This window comes from Phyllostomus discolor, chromosome 5 (assembly GCF_004126475.2).
Source record: "Phyllostomus discolor isolate MPI-MPIP mPhyDis1 chromosome 5, mPhyDis1.pri.v3, whole genome shotgun sequence".
Lineage (NCBI taxonomy): Eukaryota > Metazoa > Chordata > Mammalia > Chiroptera > Phyllostomidae > Phyllostomus > Phyllostomus discolor.
Window position 1 is genome coordinate 84,694,358 of NC_040907.2, and position 14,847 is coordinate 84,709,204.

General features: G+C 40.0%; 1 protein-coding gene and 1 non-coding gene across 2 annotated transcripts in view; both read left to right on the forward strand.

Moving 5' to 3' along the window:
- The window catches only part of NEDD9 (neural precursor cell expressed, developmentally down-regulated 9), a 181,699-nt gene that overhangs the window by 60,056 nt on the left and 106,796 nt on the right, over nucleotides 1-14,847 (forward strand). Inside the window, exon 2 of the mRNA XM_036026509.1 lies at nucleotides 4,548-4,731. Coding sequence (XP_035882402.1) covers nucleotides 4,720-4,731 — 12 coding nt within the window. The 5' untranslated portion in view covers nucleotides 4,548-4,719. The remainder of the gene's footprint in view (nucleotides 1-4,547; nucleotides 4,732-14,847) is intronic.
- On the forward strand, nucleotides 14,478-14,593 carry LOC114498188. The gene has a single exon (XR_003684637.1). It is a non-coding gene; the product is annotated as a U5 spliceosomal RNA (small nuclear RNA).

The following is a 14,847-nucleotide window of genomic DNA, read 5'->3' on the forward strand; positions in this document are numbered from 1 at the left end:
ATGTCTCCAGTGAGGAAACTGAGACACAAAGAGAATGTGACCTCATTTTAACTGATCACACCTGCAACAACCCTGTTTCCAATAAGGTCACATTATGAGTTATTGGGGGTTAGGACTTCAACATGTGATTTTGGGGGGCACGTAATTCAACCCAAAGCACTGCTTCCTGCCCTGTTTGGATGAAGGTCTTGATCAAGCCAAGGAAGCCCCTGTCACCAGGTTCTTCATGGAAAGATGTGAGTCCATTTGACCAGTGCTAGGAAGAAGTCAGGAGACAGGGTATGTAGAGAGACATCCCTGAAAAGACACTGTAACCAGGCAGAGGTATTAGATTGAGCCCTAGAGGAGATACTTCCTTTACTGTCATAAAGAAGCAGGGAAGAAAATGGGATGAGTTTGGATGCAAAGTAAATCTGCAGATTTAGAGGAGGGAAGCCAAGAGCGTGCCTTTCAGATGGTGCCAGCTTTCTTCATGAAGCAGGGGGAGAGATTGACTGTTGAGGCTGACAGTGGAGTTTGGGATTGGGGCTAATTAAATGGGCAGGCAATAAAACCAGAGACTTGAGGAGAGCAGAGGAAGTCTGAAATAGCCCTGTGCATAACGGACAATAGCCAGCTGTGTCTAGATTAGGCACCCAATGCATCATTACAGAAGAGGACCTATTATCACTGTAATAGAAAAATGGGAGTATGCGAGGGTGAGCTGACCAGAGAAACAGACAAGGGCTGCCTAACAGTAATAAGAGCCCATATAGCTTTGGTGACCGTAAGTTTACAGTGGCACCATCTGCAGGGTGTGTGTGTTTTTTCCAGCAATGCTCAACAGCTGGGCAATTGAAATAGAGAAAGTAAACAGTTGAGTTCATCTAGGGCTGGGCTTTGCCCAGGAGAGTGCACTAAAAGGAGGAAGTGGTGAGGAGGTTGAGGATACCAGCAAGAGGAAGAAAGCTCAGGAGCCCAAGTAGGTGGAGAAGGAAGTGTGAGGTGAGGAGACTATGACTATTTCTGCTGAAGAGGCTGGAGCATGTCCTTTGTTTTCTGTTGACCAGAGCACATGGTTATTTCTGCCTCCTGGAAAAACAGATGTTACCAGATGTGGCATGTTAATGAGTTGCAAACTGATGGGCTCCCCCAGCTGATCTTGCTACTCTAAGGTGGTCCTGACTCATCCCAGCTGGGTAATTCAGCAAATTGTACCCAGTGCTGCCCCAACTTTCAGAGCAAGTTCTGAGGACATTCATACCCCTATGAAAGGAAGTCAATGTCAAATTCATATTTGGTATGTCAGTTCACCCCCTAGGTCAGTCTGCTAATCTGTGAATTCTTTTCAAATGCTGTAAGGACCAACCCTGTTTATTTGGATTTTATTACTGTGAATCTGCCAAGGCTACAGGTTTTCCCTTAGGTACCGAATTTAAAATAAAAATGTGGGTATTATCATATTATTGTTGTTATTATATATGCCTCTACTGATGCTATTAGCAGACAACTTAGAACTCCAAGTTAGTAGAATCACTTTGGTATCTTAAAATGCAAATAAAAGAAATTTTAAAAAAGAAAAATTTTAGTAGTATATTTAAAATATTTCTAGCACAGACTGATTAAAACTAAGAAAAAATACCATTTTCAAGAGCAATGGGCACTCTCATACCCTTCTGGTGAGAATATAAATTAGTACAACCACTTTGGAAAACAGTTTGGTATTTTCCATTAAAGTTGAAGATGTGCTTTTCAATCATCCAGCCACTCTGATCCTATGTATATACACAACAAAAATAAATAAAATATCTACTTAGCAGTACTAGTCATATGGCCTAATACTAGAGATAACTCAATTGTTCATCAGCATTAAAATGGATGAATATTCATATAATACAATACTATACAGCAATGATAATTATAGGCTAAAGCTATAGGCAACAACACAGCTGAATTGCATAAACATAATGCTGAGTAGAAGAAGCCAAATTAAAAGAATATATACTATATGATGTTTATTCAGAATTCAAAAACTGTACATTGATTGTAGTGTACAGGAATGTAGACTTAAGTGGGTCAAGTGTAAATAAAGGCATAAAGAGGATTTTCATAATAGGACAGCTACCTTTAGGCAAGCTCACCCTTAACAGTTGCGGAACTTAAGTGGAGAAATTCATATCATAGGCCTAAATATTTGAAGTTGTAAATTTAACTTACCAACTATTAAATGAAAGATATTCTACCCTCCTATCCTGACAAATATATTTTCATGGCAAACTAGAAGATCAGGCTGCACCTCAGAATTCTTGGACTGCTTAGAGTTTCTCACTGGAACACGTGACACAAGAAGAAATGGCCCCCAGATAGCAGGGCCATCCACCTTCTCCTCCCTCCCTCTGCTCTATCCCATCGAGGGCCTTTGTGTTCATGTAAGCACATTTCCTAGTCCTGAAGTCTAACCTTCATCCACAGCCTCCTTCAAATATCTTCCCGTAGGGTATATCTCTTAGGAAAGAAAAGCCAAGGAGGAGACCCAGAAGACCTGGAAGTGGGTGCAGACTCATTTGGACAAGGAATCCAAATGTCCCTGTACTTGGCCCATGGTTAGAAAAGGAGGCATGGGTCCCAGATTGTCATGGCCTCTTGGCTGTAAAACTCCTGTCCCCTTGGAAAGGGACATAGTTGGGGGAGAGCTAGAAGCTCAAAAACACAAGGCGCAACACAAGGTTCCCTGTGTGGGGCTTGGCAGTACTGCATACACAGAAAAGAAAATGTTTGTATTAGAAAGTGCACCCAGAAAACTCCTGGAGTCCTGGCAGTATTCAGTGGCTTGACCTGGGTGGCAGTTTACATCTATAACAATTTATCAAGCTCTACATTTGTTTTGCACAGTTTTCTGCAAGTGCATTATATTTTACTACAAACACTCAATGAAATCTCTCTCTCTCTCTCTCTCTCTCTCTATATATACATACATATATATATATATATATACATACATATATATATATATATATATGTATATATATATATATATATATATATATAATTACAGGATAAGGGGCCCTCACAGACAAATCCACTCTTAGTGGCTATCTTTATGCTCAGACATCCTGTATAGTTAAAATACCTCAAGGTGTGAATCCCTAAGGGGAAAGTGGACAGAATGTCAAAAATATAGTAACTGTCCCTGCTGATTCTGTTTAGTGTCTGGGGCCAATATTCTTGGGTGACCATGGGTGAGTTGAGGCATAACAAACGAGTCACAGGCCCATGTCCTCTTGCCTAGCACTACAAGTGCCTCAGAGGAAAATTCTTTTTCACCCCTTAACAACAGTTATAAAAACAGAGTTTATCAAACTGAAATTACAGGAAGCTGTTCCCATTCTAGTATAAGTGAAAGGAGACCAACTCTCAATGATGTTGAGAGTTGGTCTCAACTCTCAACTCTCAATGTTCTCAATGATCCTCTGTTTGGAGAGCAGTTCTAGGAAGACTTCTTTCCCCATCAGGGTAGCTCTATAGGCCCATCACCTAGTTTGCTGAGTTTCTACTCTGTGTCACATGCAAGCCTTATTTTTCTGTTCCACATTTTAGAACATTGCTCACTCAGGATTTTTCATTCTTTATAGGAAAAACATTTTACTTTTACAAATGTCCAGTTTCCTGCTCCTCCAAAAGACTTCCATGTGCCCTATATGGGGTTAAGTGTCAGGGTTTTTCTAAGAATATATATTTCAACAAAGGTTCATATAGACATATACAGAAGCACACACACACCATCCCCAAACTGAACTTTATGGCTGTGAGATGATGAAAGGGAAGTGAAAAACTAGCCGTACTGACCAACCAAAAGCCCTGTCAATTCTATTCTTCCAAAAAAAATCAAAGTCTGGCGTTTGCATCTAACCTGTGCAAAAGCCACATTGCCAAAACATTTCCAGGAAAGGAGAAAAGCATAGAGCTCCAGTGACCTCCACAAGCTGCTGCCGAGAGGTAGAATTACACATGTTGGGAAGCTTCAGAATGATACAAGCAGCAACGTATTTGATTAGTTTAAAGGGAAATAATGAGGCAGTAGGGTGGAGGATTGAAAAAAGTTAAACCCATGACAGGATGGAAGTTGTGGATTACAGATATCGGAGGGTCGCTCACTTCTCCCGATCTGCCCAAATAACAAAGACCTGGCAAACAGCATTCTAGACTCCTCCCAAAGTTTATCTTCTCCCTCATTTGTGCCTTCACCAGACCCACTTCATATTCCACCAGAGTGCCTGTGACATTTTATAGCATTGCATTTGTTGGTTCTCCCTACTAAACTGTGGGTTCCTTGAGAAGAGGCCCATATTTTATATGTCCTTAAAGTTCCAGCTAATGCATAATAGAAGCTCCAAAACTGCTTTCTTTGATTGCATGGATGAATGAATGAATGAATGAATGATGGGTTCTTTTCATGAGAATATGGATTTGCCTTTTCCAACTGCTATGATGCATTCCTTAAGTGATGAAAAGTGTCTCAGCCTTTCCTAGAGTTTACCTGTTTTCATGATTTTAACTTTTTTTTTCAGGTTCAAGAAGTTATGAATTCTGTAATGTCATACACAGGCATGAGGACATCGTGTAGTCTTTAGAGCTATGAAAAGGAAGAAACTGGTCAGAGGACTAAAACACTGGACTTGTCCTTTTCAAGATCTAGAGCTCCAACATTCCTTGGCCTAAAAGAGAAAATCACCTGGGAAAATGTGGGCAAGGGTGAGTAGTAATGAAAAAAACATACTTCTGGTGTGATTGCCTTTTGTCCAATTCAATTCATACTAGTTCCATCAAAACAATAATACAAATGGCATTCTGTTCTCATCCAGGTTTACAACTGATATTTGAAATCAAAAGGTTGATTTTAGGTCACAAGTTTTTGCTCTGTTAAGTGAATTTTTTTAAGATTTTATTTATTTAGTTTTAGAGAGCAGGGAAGGGAGGGAGAAAGAGAGGGAGAGAAACATTGATTTGTTGCCTCTTGCACGTGCCCAAACCAGGGACCAAACCCACAACACAGGCATGTGCCCTGACTAGGAATCCAACTGGTGACCTTTCGTTTTATAGGATGATGCCTAACCAACTGAACCACACCAGTCAGGGCAGGTGAATCTTTATATGGATGCATTGTGCCCACAGGAAATCCTCTTCCATTCAGAAATCTCTGGGGAAGCAGTCGTCTGATATACAGCTGGAACATTCTTCTTAGTATAACTAGTGCTCAAGCCAGTCTGGACGTTATACCCACTGAACTGTTCAGAGGCTGATCCCCTCAGCAACAGATCAGCCAGTTCTCTGGTGCCTCCATTCCCTGTCAGCCAGCTACCTTCAAACCATTCCCCTTCCATTCAACTGTTCCAGAAAAACTCATCTTGTCTTGGTGGGTGTTGAGGGTTAAACATGGTCAATTCGCCTGTGTAATTAAGGCTCTCTGACACCTTCGTGAAAATTAAGTAGAAGTGATGTGTAATTGCACCTATTAATTGACTTCTAAGGGAGGCAGGCAGCATGGCACAGTATGGTGGCACAGGGGTCAGGCAGGCCTGGATTTCTGTCCTCACTTGGACACTTACCGGTAAAGTAACCAAGAGTCAGTCACGTGGCCCTTTTGAATCTCTGTTTCCAAATTTATGAAATAATGATGGGGGGTTATCTTGAGAATGGAGAGAAAAGGCACATAAAGTAATATGTGCTCAGAAGAAAAAGGGTTCATTCCTTGTTGTGTCCGATCATTAATTAGTCGTCTGTGTCCCATGGAGAACTAACTACCAACACAAAAAAGGAAGTATGGGACAGTCACATCATTCTAAAGACAGCCTGGTTTCACTCTGAGGGGGTGGCTATAAGTTAAATAAAATGACAATTTTTTCCTTTAAACAATTTGATAAGTATTCAAGGAATTTCTGTGAAAGTCTTTAAAAACCAATTAGATTGCCATATTACTGTGATGTTTTAAAGTAAAATGGTGACCTCTTAAAAATCCCTCTTAGTCCTAGAATTCCATGGCAAAACTCTGTCACAGAAGCAGACACTTCAGAGGATTCAACCAAACAAATCGCAGATCTGAACTGGAACAAATTACATTTATTTGTGATTCTTTAGTATGAATATTAATTTCTTAAAGAAGGGTGAAACAAAAATTATCTATTTTCATTTTTAAATACTCAGTCAGTTTTACTAAACAGAGACAAAAACAGAGCAGAGTGGGGAAGGGGATGGGGCGAGAAAGAAGTGTAGTATTCTATTAAGCCAGCCAGTATTTCATTCCACATGAGTCCCTGCAATGAACATAAATACATGTTGATTCTCAAGTTTTGGTATTCTAGCTCTGAAAAATAGACAATTCTACCACCTAAAATCTTTCATTTGCTTTATAATTATCTATGCTCAGAGTCCAAGTATTCTTTGAGATCATTAATTGCATCACTTCTGTTTTTTTCATTATTAAACTTTATTTGAATACTCTGTACACACAAACTTGTAACTTCATGCTAGACTAAGTAGAATGTAAATATTTGGAGATTATTAGTCTCACCTAATAAAAAAGAGCATGTATTCCTTGTCATCAATGCTTCCTAAGGGTACATTCCTGCTCTTCTTTTGGGGACAGTATGCTAGTTAAAAATAAGGCCCTGGAGCCACACTGCCTGATTGAACTCCAGCCTGGACACTACGAGTGTGACCTTGTATGACCTTGAACATTTAACGTTTCTGTGTCTCAGTTCCTTCATCTATAAAATAGGGCTGAGTGGGCACATTTCTTAGAGTTGTGCTTTGGCACATTCATTGAGTATAAGCTCTCAAAAGAGGATTCAGTGAAACCCAGAGTTCTACAGCACAGAAAAAGTAGTCTGTGCAGTAAAGGAAACACTAAAGGAGGAAAATGGGAGAAATAGAGTGTGAGGAAAGGCCTGGTGAGAGAATGGGGCTGCAGGAATCTGACTCAGGCTAGACTTGGTTGCTCCCCTGAGCTCCCTGATGCTGGGATATTTTGATTCCAGCAGCAACAGTGAATATACCATGAGGACATGGCCAGCAAAATCTTTTGAAGAAAACTGTGCTAACTAACTTTAAAAACAATCTTAAAAGTGAGCCCCTTACCAAAAAATAACCTCAGCATATAATAGCCAGTCCTGAGGTAACTGCAAATACTGCTGACAGCCTGTGCTCACATCTGGAGAGCCATCTGAGGGCTGCAGGGAGGCTGGCCCTGTGCAGCCTTCTCCTGCCTTTCTTCATGAATCAGTGGTGCGGAGGCAGCTAGTTCCAGTTCCCCAGGGCAACTGTGCTCCTGCTTCTCAGTGAGTGAGTTCACTTAGGTAGTGTGAAAATGGCCATAGTGGGGGTATTCACACCACAGAAATTTGCAAAGACTACACATCAGGGCAGTTTGGTCTTGTTTCATTTTTTTTAAAAAGCTGGTAGTTTAATAATTCCCAGTGCACCACTGGGGATGATAAAGGGGCTGGCTCAGAAAAATGGAAAAACTGGAAGAAAAATCTTTGAAACTATAAAACTTTTTCTTTTTTTGGCATTCCTTACTCTCTCCTTTTATACTAAGGCAGGAAGCTGGCAGTTGAACACAGTCTGTTGTGGTTAATCTAAATTAAAAAAGCCAGACTGAACTACTGCCTCACAGAGGGCCAGAACATATTGACTGACAGAACTTGGAAAGAGTGTCTCTTTTCTCCCATTAAATACAAATTCACCTCTTGTCCAAAATAGCTGTCAGACTATGTATTTACATTTGCCATCGGTCTATGATAAATGTCCTAAAAAGAAGATGCAATAATGTGGAGTAATTCATATATTCTTTTTTCACCTTTTAAAATATATGATTTTTCTGACATATTTAATGGAATATGATGACTCTATCTACTGAGAATTATTTCCTTACTTCCTCACACCTAAATGGCAATTTAACCTGTTTATATTTCTAGATTGTCCTGTGAGAGTAAAGATGAAAGAATAGGGACTGAAATGAAGAAGTAGCTCTAACCTATAATACTTTTATGAATTTGGTCTGCCTGCCCTAACAAAGTGCTACAGAGTATGTGATTTAAACAACAGAAATGAACTTTCTCACAGTTCTAGGGCTGAAAGTTCAAGACCAAGGTGCCAGCAAGTTCAGTTTCTTCTGAGGCCTTGCTCCTTAGTGTGCTGATGACCTCCTTCTCACTGTGTCCTCACATGGCCTTTGCTTTGTGTGTGCCTGTGTCCTAATCTCCTTTTGAGGAGACCAGTCATACTGGGTTAGGGTATACACTAATAATCTTACTTAACCATAATCACCTCTTTAAAGACCTTACCTCTAAGTACAGTCACATTCTGAGATACTGGGAGTTAAGATTTTAAATATATGAATGGCAGGGGAGGGGTGCATGGGGACATAATTCAGCCCATAGCACTGTCTAAACATAAGCATAATTTATTCACAAGAAAAATTTGACAACATCACAAGTTAAGTTCCCAGAAGTGAACTCTGGAGGGATGGAGGTTAGGATGCAGGAGGTTTGTGGGGAGCGCTCTTAGAAACATCCATAGGCAATAAAGGACACAGGATTAGGCAGACGGAAAGGTGGGCTGTAGTATAGTTATAATACAGGCCCTGACTGACTGTGTGGGCCCTGTGATGCTGGGGTGGCCCATCAGAGTTGTCTGGAGTTGAAGCAAAAGGGCTGGGCTCTTCTACCCCTGCCCAAACCAGACATAGGATATGGGCTGACCCAGGGAGGAGACATGATGTGCAATAAGAGGCTCTCTTCAGCTGAGGACCTCCTCAGATGAGGATCCAGTTGAGAGCTGCCAGTCGCCAAGTTTTCAGGAGCTGATAGAGTGACTGAGACAAAGCTGGGCCTCTGGTCAGTGCACTGTAGTGTCCATAACAGGAGTTCCCCAAGTGAATGGAAGGACTTACCATTATCCTCTTCAGAAATTTCTCATAATGTCTCTCAGTAGATCAAAGGGTGACCTATTATAAACCCTTAAATATTTGGTCCATGCTGGACACATAGCAAATGCCCAGCAAGATGGTCAGTGAGTATGGCTTACTGGAAAAAGTATGCTTTTTAGAACCAAAAAAGATATGGGTTCAAATCTCTGCCCCTCTATGTATTAACATTTCTTATCCTCTCTGAATCTACATTTTCTCCTCTAAAAAGTGAGGATAATAATACCAACTTTGTTGGACTATAGCAATATTTAAATTAAAAATACACACTTGGAGTGTCTGGTACAATGCTGGACACACACAAAAAGGCATCCAACAAGAATTAGCTGCCTTCCCTTTCTTCTAGCAAATAGTTAATTGGTTATAATCAATTACAATCCAGAAACAGAGGCTTGATCTCCTGACTTGAAGAATGTTTCTCAAATGCTCATGTGATCAGAATTACCTGTAAAGATTATTAAAATATAGATTCCTTGACCTGCCTCCCAGTGAATCTAATTCAAAGGATCTAGGGTGAAAACCAAGGATGCACAGTTTAGCAAGCTCCACAAGGGTTTCTGATCCCCAGACAATCTTAAGGCCCCAGCTCAAGGCTGTGAATGTATTTCAGTAAAATGTGAGTTCAGTGCTCAGAAGATGCCAGAGGTCACTTCCACTCCCCTGCCTTGTCATTTGTTCTGTTGATGTGCATATATCAATCACAGCACAAAGACCTCTCTCCCATGTGCAAATACTCTGTATTCCAAAACTAAAATGTGCATAAATTATGGCAGGTAAAGAATCAAACCAATTCTCCTTTTTAAGATATAGTTTTATTGAGGTATTAGTTATAACTATAAGGTAATTTAGGGCAGACAGGAATTTTTGAGGGGAGTGGATCCCCTGAGCTTGTCTGGAAAATGGAAAACACACTCAAAGATGAACTGTCCTGCAGGTGTGAGACTCATTGGGCCTGTACAGAGGCACGTCTGGATAGAGATTTAACTTTCTCATTTAAACCAAGTAAAATTGAGCTCCCTGGATGGGACTGCTGAAGGCTTTCTGCATTTGATTATGGGTCCCAAAGCCCAGCTGCACTGCAGAAATTATACTGTCAGGAAGACACTGACCAAGGTCCAGAGAGTAAACAGGAGCTGGAACATAGAAAGTGAGCCCTGAGCATAGATGGGCTTTCACATCCGTACCAGACGTCTTCCTTGATTTAACATGGGCCATGTGGTTTCCCAGTGTCTTCTGTGGCTTTCTTTTCCCACGGAGTGGCCTCATGTATTCTAAAATATGAAGCTTTGGGGATTTCTTGAAAATGGTACTTTCACTCAGTAAAAATATGTCACGGTGAAAATGTTATCTGTGTGAATCCATTTGGAAAAAGGATTAAACTAAGAGCATGAAAGTAACAGTCTATTTTCCCCAAATGATCAGTATCTACCCAACCTAATCACTTCCCATGTGACAAAAAATATTTCTTCAAAAATCACCACAAAAATATTATATTACAGTCACCAAGAAGCCTAGGGTGGCTCTGTACTCACCCACCATCTCTATACAAACATCACAAGTACAGAAATCTGAGCTTTTTTGGTTTAGACCCATTCTGGGCTTTCTCATTAATGAAGGAGATTTATCTCATCATAGTCCCACAATTTGCCTATATTCTATTTTTTAAAGATTTTTAAATATTTTTTAGAGAGGGGGGAAAGGAAGGAGAAAGAGAGGGAGGAAAACTTCGACATGAGAGAGAGAGACATTGATCGGCTGCTTCTCGCACATAATCCCCTCCTGAAGGGGGATTGAACCTGCAACCCAGACATGTTGAACCAGCAACATTTAGGTTTGCAAGGTGTCCAACCAACTAAGCCACACGGAAGTGAGGGAAGTAGGGGCTTTATTCTATTTTTTAAAAAATATTTCTCCAATTTTGACGACGGCCTTATAACATGCACAGAGTCACTGTCACACTAAAAAGAACCATGCACCTCTCTCCTTTAAGTGCTATCCAGAGTCCCCTTGGTCTTTACACTGGCTCTTAGAGAAGCATCTTTGAGTAAGAAATCCAATTAAACAATAGGTTTACATCTTGTGTGTCCTTCCTGTGTGCAGCTTTCTTTCCACCTCTGCATTATGCTCTGCCATTCCTTCAAAACACAGAATTTTAGAGCTGAAAGAACACATGAGTTAGAGTAGGACTGCAGCAAGCTGCAATAACAAGTAAACCCTATTATCTCAGAAGCTTAGTACAGCAGTTTATTTCTTACTCCTGTGACAATCAATGCACAGCTATCCTCAGGGATCTAGTTTTCTTCCATCATGTGGTCCCACCATCTCAGGGTCCTTCACTTCAGCAGTGTAGATAAGAAGAGAGGGGATATGGGACACTGTAGGGAGCAGGCCAGGAAAAGTGGAGTCAGTCACTTCCATGAGCATTCTATTGGCCCAAAGAAGGCTGAGAAATGTAGAGAAGTGCAAAGATGCTAACAGGATTTGCCTCAGAGAGACCTTAAGTGCCCTTACTTTCAATCCCTTTTAAGTTTTTTTTTTTAATTGGAGCAACCAAGACCCAGAGAACATAAGTTACACACAACTGATCAGTGACAATTCAGTTCAATACTAGCCAAGAGTCCTCGTGTCCATTTCTATTGATTCCAGAAATCTTAAGATACAGTTGGAACATTGTTTCTAGGAATTTCCAGTCAGGGTTCCAGGATGGGGAAGACTATGGCCATCCTGCTCAGAAACACACAGTTCCAGTGCTCTCCTCTCAGTCTGAGAGCTGGACAGATGAATATTTCAAGGAGCAAGTGCCAGTAGCAAACCCTAATTACAGGAAATGCTTATTGGCTCCTAAGGGATATAAAATTACTTTTCAGAAAGTCAAGAAAAATAGAAACAGAATACCCTGTAATACTTGGTTCAGAGGCTAGAAGTCACCTATTAAGGTTGCATTTTGTGCTTGATTCTCTGAAGACAGCCAAAAGGGTGGAGACAGAATTTTATAAGGAGAACAATTTTGAATGATCTCAGCCTGATGTGCAGCCATTACATTGGCTCATAGAAAATACATCTTGAAAGCTTGTGCTCTTCACAGTTGAGGTCAAATGTGAGAAGAAACAGAGCTCCAAAACAATACCTGATAAAGAATAAGGAAATGGGTGCAGAGAAGGATGGTCTCCTCCATGGGCTCTGAAAGCCGTCTGAAGAGCCGGGCTCCACTAGTGGCAAACACCCCTGTGTGCAGATCTGGGTAAAACTTTGCTTCACCTCTGACCATCTACATCAACGTCTGTTGAACACTTAGTTACATCCTATTTTTCTAAAGTCCGACTTTATCATTACAAAGGTTATATATCTGAATTTTTTCCTGAACTTCAAATTTTAATATGGAGATCTGACATTGAGTAGTTAAAGTCTGCATAGTGATTCTCTTAGTTTTAAGGCTTTTTAGGTAAACTATTTAGCATCCTGAGATCTCCCTTCTCCCACCATAACAGGTAGGGAGGGAATAAGAAATAAAAATTAGATCTGCTACTGGAAAATTAAGGTGTTGATTTAACGTAAACATTTCTGATCACATAAAATCAAATAACAAGGATAATAGAAATTGGGTTTACAGCAGTGCCAGATTATATTACTTTATTTAGCTGTCTTTTCCCAAAATATAATTGAACTTCATACATTTATAGATCAGACATTAAATAGCAAAGAATTTAATTATATGTGCCTTCATTTTTTAATCTTTCTATCTTATTCTCTTCATTCTGTGTCCACTGTTTCCCCTCTTTAAAAGAAATTTTATTCTTATAACTGGAGGGAATATTGTGCCCAGTTTATTGACAGTGATATTGCAGCCAGTTAAATTAATGGAGCTTACTGAATCACAGGTTAGTTTACCGACAAATTTGGGCTCAAATCAATGGTCAGAATGGGGGACAGAAGGGATGGAGGCAGTCCAGGTAGGTATCTCCAAAACCTGGTAATATGTTAGCTTTCAGAAGTAAACTAGGAAAACTAAATACAAAATGCATGCAAACTAGTAAAACAGAATGAATACAATTAGCCAATTGCAGATGTAAGCCAAGAAGTCATTCATCTATATATAAAATAGAAGTCTAGGGGAGCTTCTCAAACTGCAGTCCCATCGATCTGGGGGTAAAATAATAAGGAAGATTTACATGTGGTTGTAAGTCAGTGAGCAGAAAACTAAGTGGCTTTGTCGTGCCTGTTTGGATAAAAGCTATGTGAACAGAAGGAGTTGGTTAGCCAAGGGGTAATAAAAAGAATCAGGGGGTCATAGAGACTCTCTGGATGGCAGAGCCTATCAACCTGGAAGATTTAGGAAAGACTATCTTGGCAGTGTTCACCAAACCATATGGGGAACCAAAGCACTTGGCAAAATTGTTCCTTTTGCGGGTAAGAGTGCCTCAAGCCATTGACAGTAATATTCTAAGATCAGTAAAAGCCTTTGTACTTATTCTGTAAACACCAGCAACCTTGTGGTAATTTGGCTCCTCATATAGTAAGCCTATTGACAGAGCTGCCTCAGAGCTTTCTGGTCTACTTGCAGTTGTATTATTATTTTAAATTACTGTAATTATATTGATGCTGTGACCTGGTTCCACCTTAAACATGCCAACAAAATCGCATTTGTGTAACTAACAGACCGTAAACTATGGTATAGTCTTCAACTTAAACACCACCTTATGGGTACACCTGGCAGGCAGTAATGTTACCCAGCAACAGGTCCACCTTACTCTGTGTTCTTTCTGAACTACAGCTGAACCAGCCACATGTAATTCTGAACCATATAGAAAATCAAAATCAAAATGTTCTAATAACATGACTGCCTTTACTGATCTGACAAAACAATTGCCATATTGTAAGCCAGAAGAAGTCTGCAGAACAGAGGGATGGAAAGATACTAGACCATTTTAACAGGCCATGTGGTGATTTTCAATTGTTTCTGGGACCCTGCCATAGACAACTTTATCAAAGATACCAGTGTAGTTGACAGGCTAATGTTTTCCAGGTTTTTCACACTTTATCCAGTTGCAGTAATTGTTAGGTGATAAATACAGTGACAGCTCATTACAAAATTCAGCTTCCAGAGCTGAAAGGTTAAGTGACACCTCTCACTTGCTGGGTAATAGGTTAGCATCTTACCTCTGTTTCTTCTTCACTTTCTACCTCACAACTCTGTCTGGAATCTTGTTCACTTGAAGCCTTATATTTTACATAAAATCTGTTGTGGTGAAAGTAAAATCAGAAGGCCCTACTCTAGAACTTCAGGAATATGTAAGACAGTACACAGAAAGCAAAGCTAAAGGCAATGAAAAATATGGCATAAAAACTTGAGAGCATTAGCCTTAGTCTCTACAAGATTTTTGATTAGTGTGTTATGTGTGTGTTTGTCTGTCTGTTTCCCCTGTATATCTAGGGAGAAAGGCTCATATACTCTTATTTCCTCATGCCAGCCTGTGACACACATATAAACCTATGTCCATAGAAGTTAACTACTTGGATACTCTGGTTTCGCTTCAGACTGTAAATATCTTTCATCTTTTACTAAAGATTTCCACGGAGAGGAACAATTCTGAGTTTTTATCCAATTTTTTGAAGGCTTGCAGCTTCAGGGCTTTAAAAAAAGAAGTTAACTACTTGGGTTTTTTAGATGGCTTTCTTGAGGTATAATTGACATATATAAACTACATGTATTTAAAGTGTATGTTTTTATAATGTTGACATATGTATACACCTATAAAACCATCACCACAATCAAGGTAATGAACATAATCATGACCCCCAAAAGTTTCCCTCGTGACCTTGACAATCTCATCTTCTGTCCCTTTCTACTCCCAGGAAACCATCAATCTCCTTTTTGTCATTATATA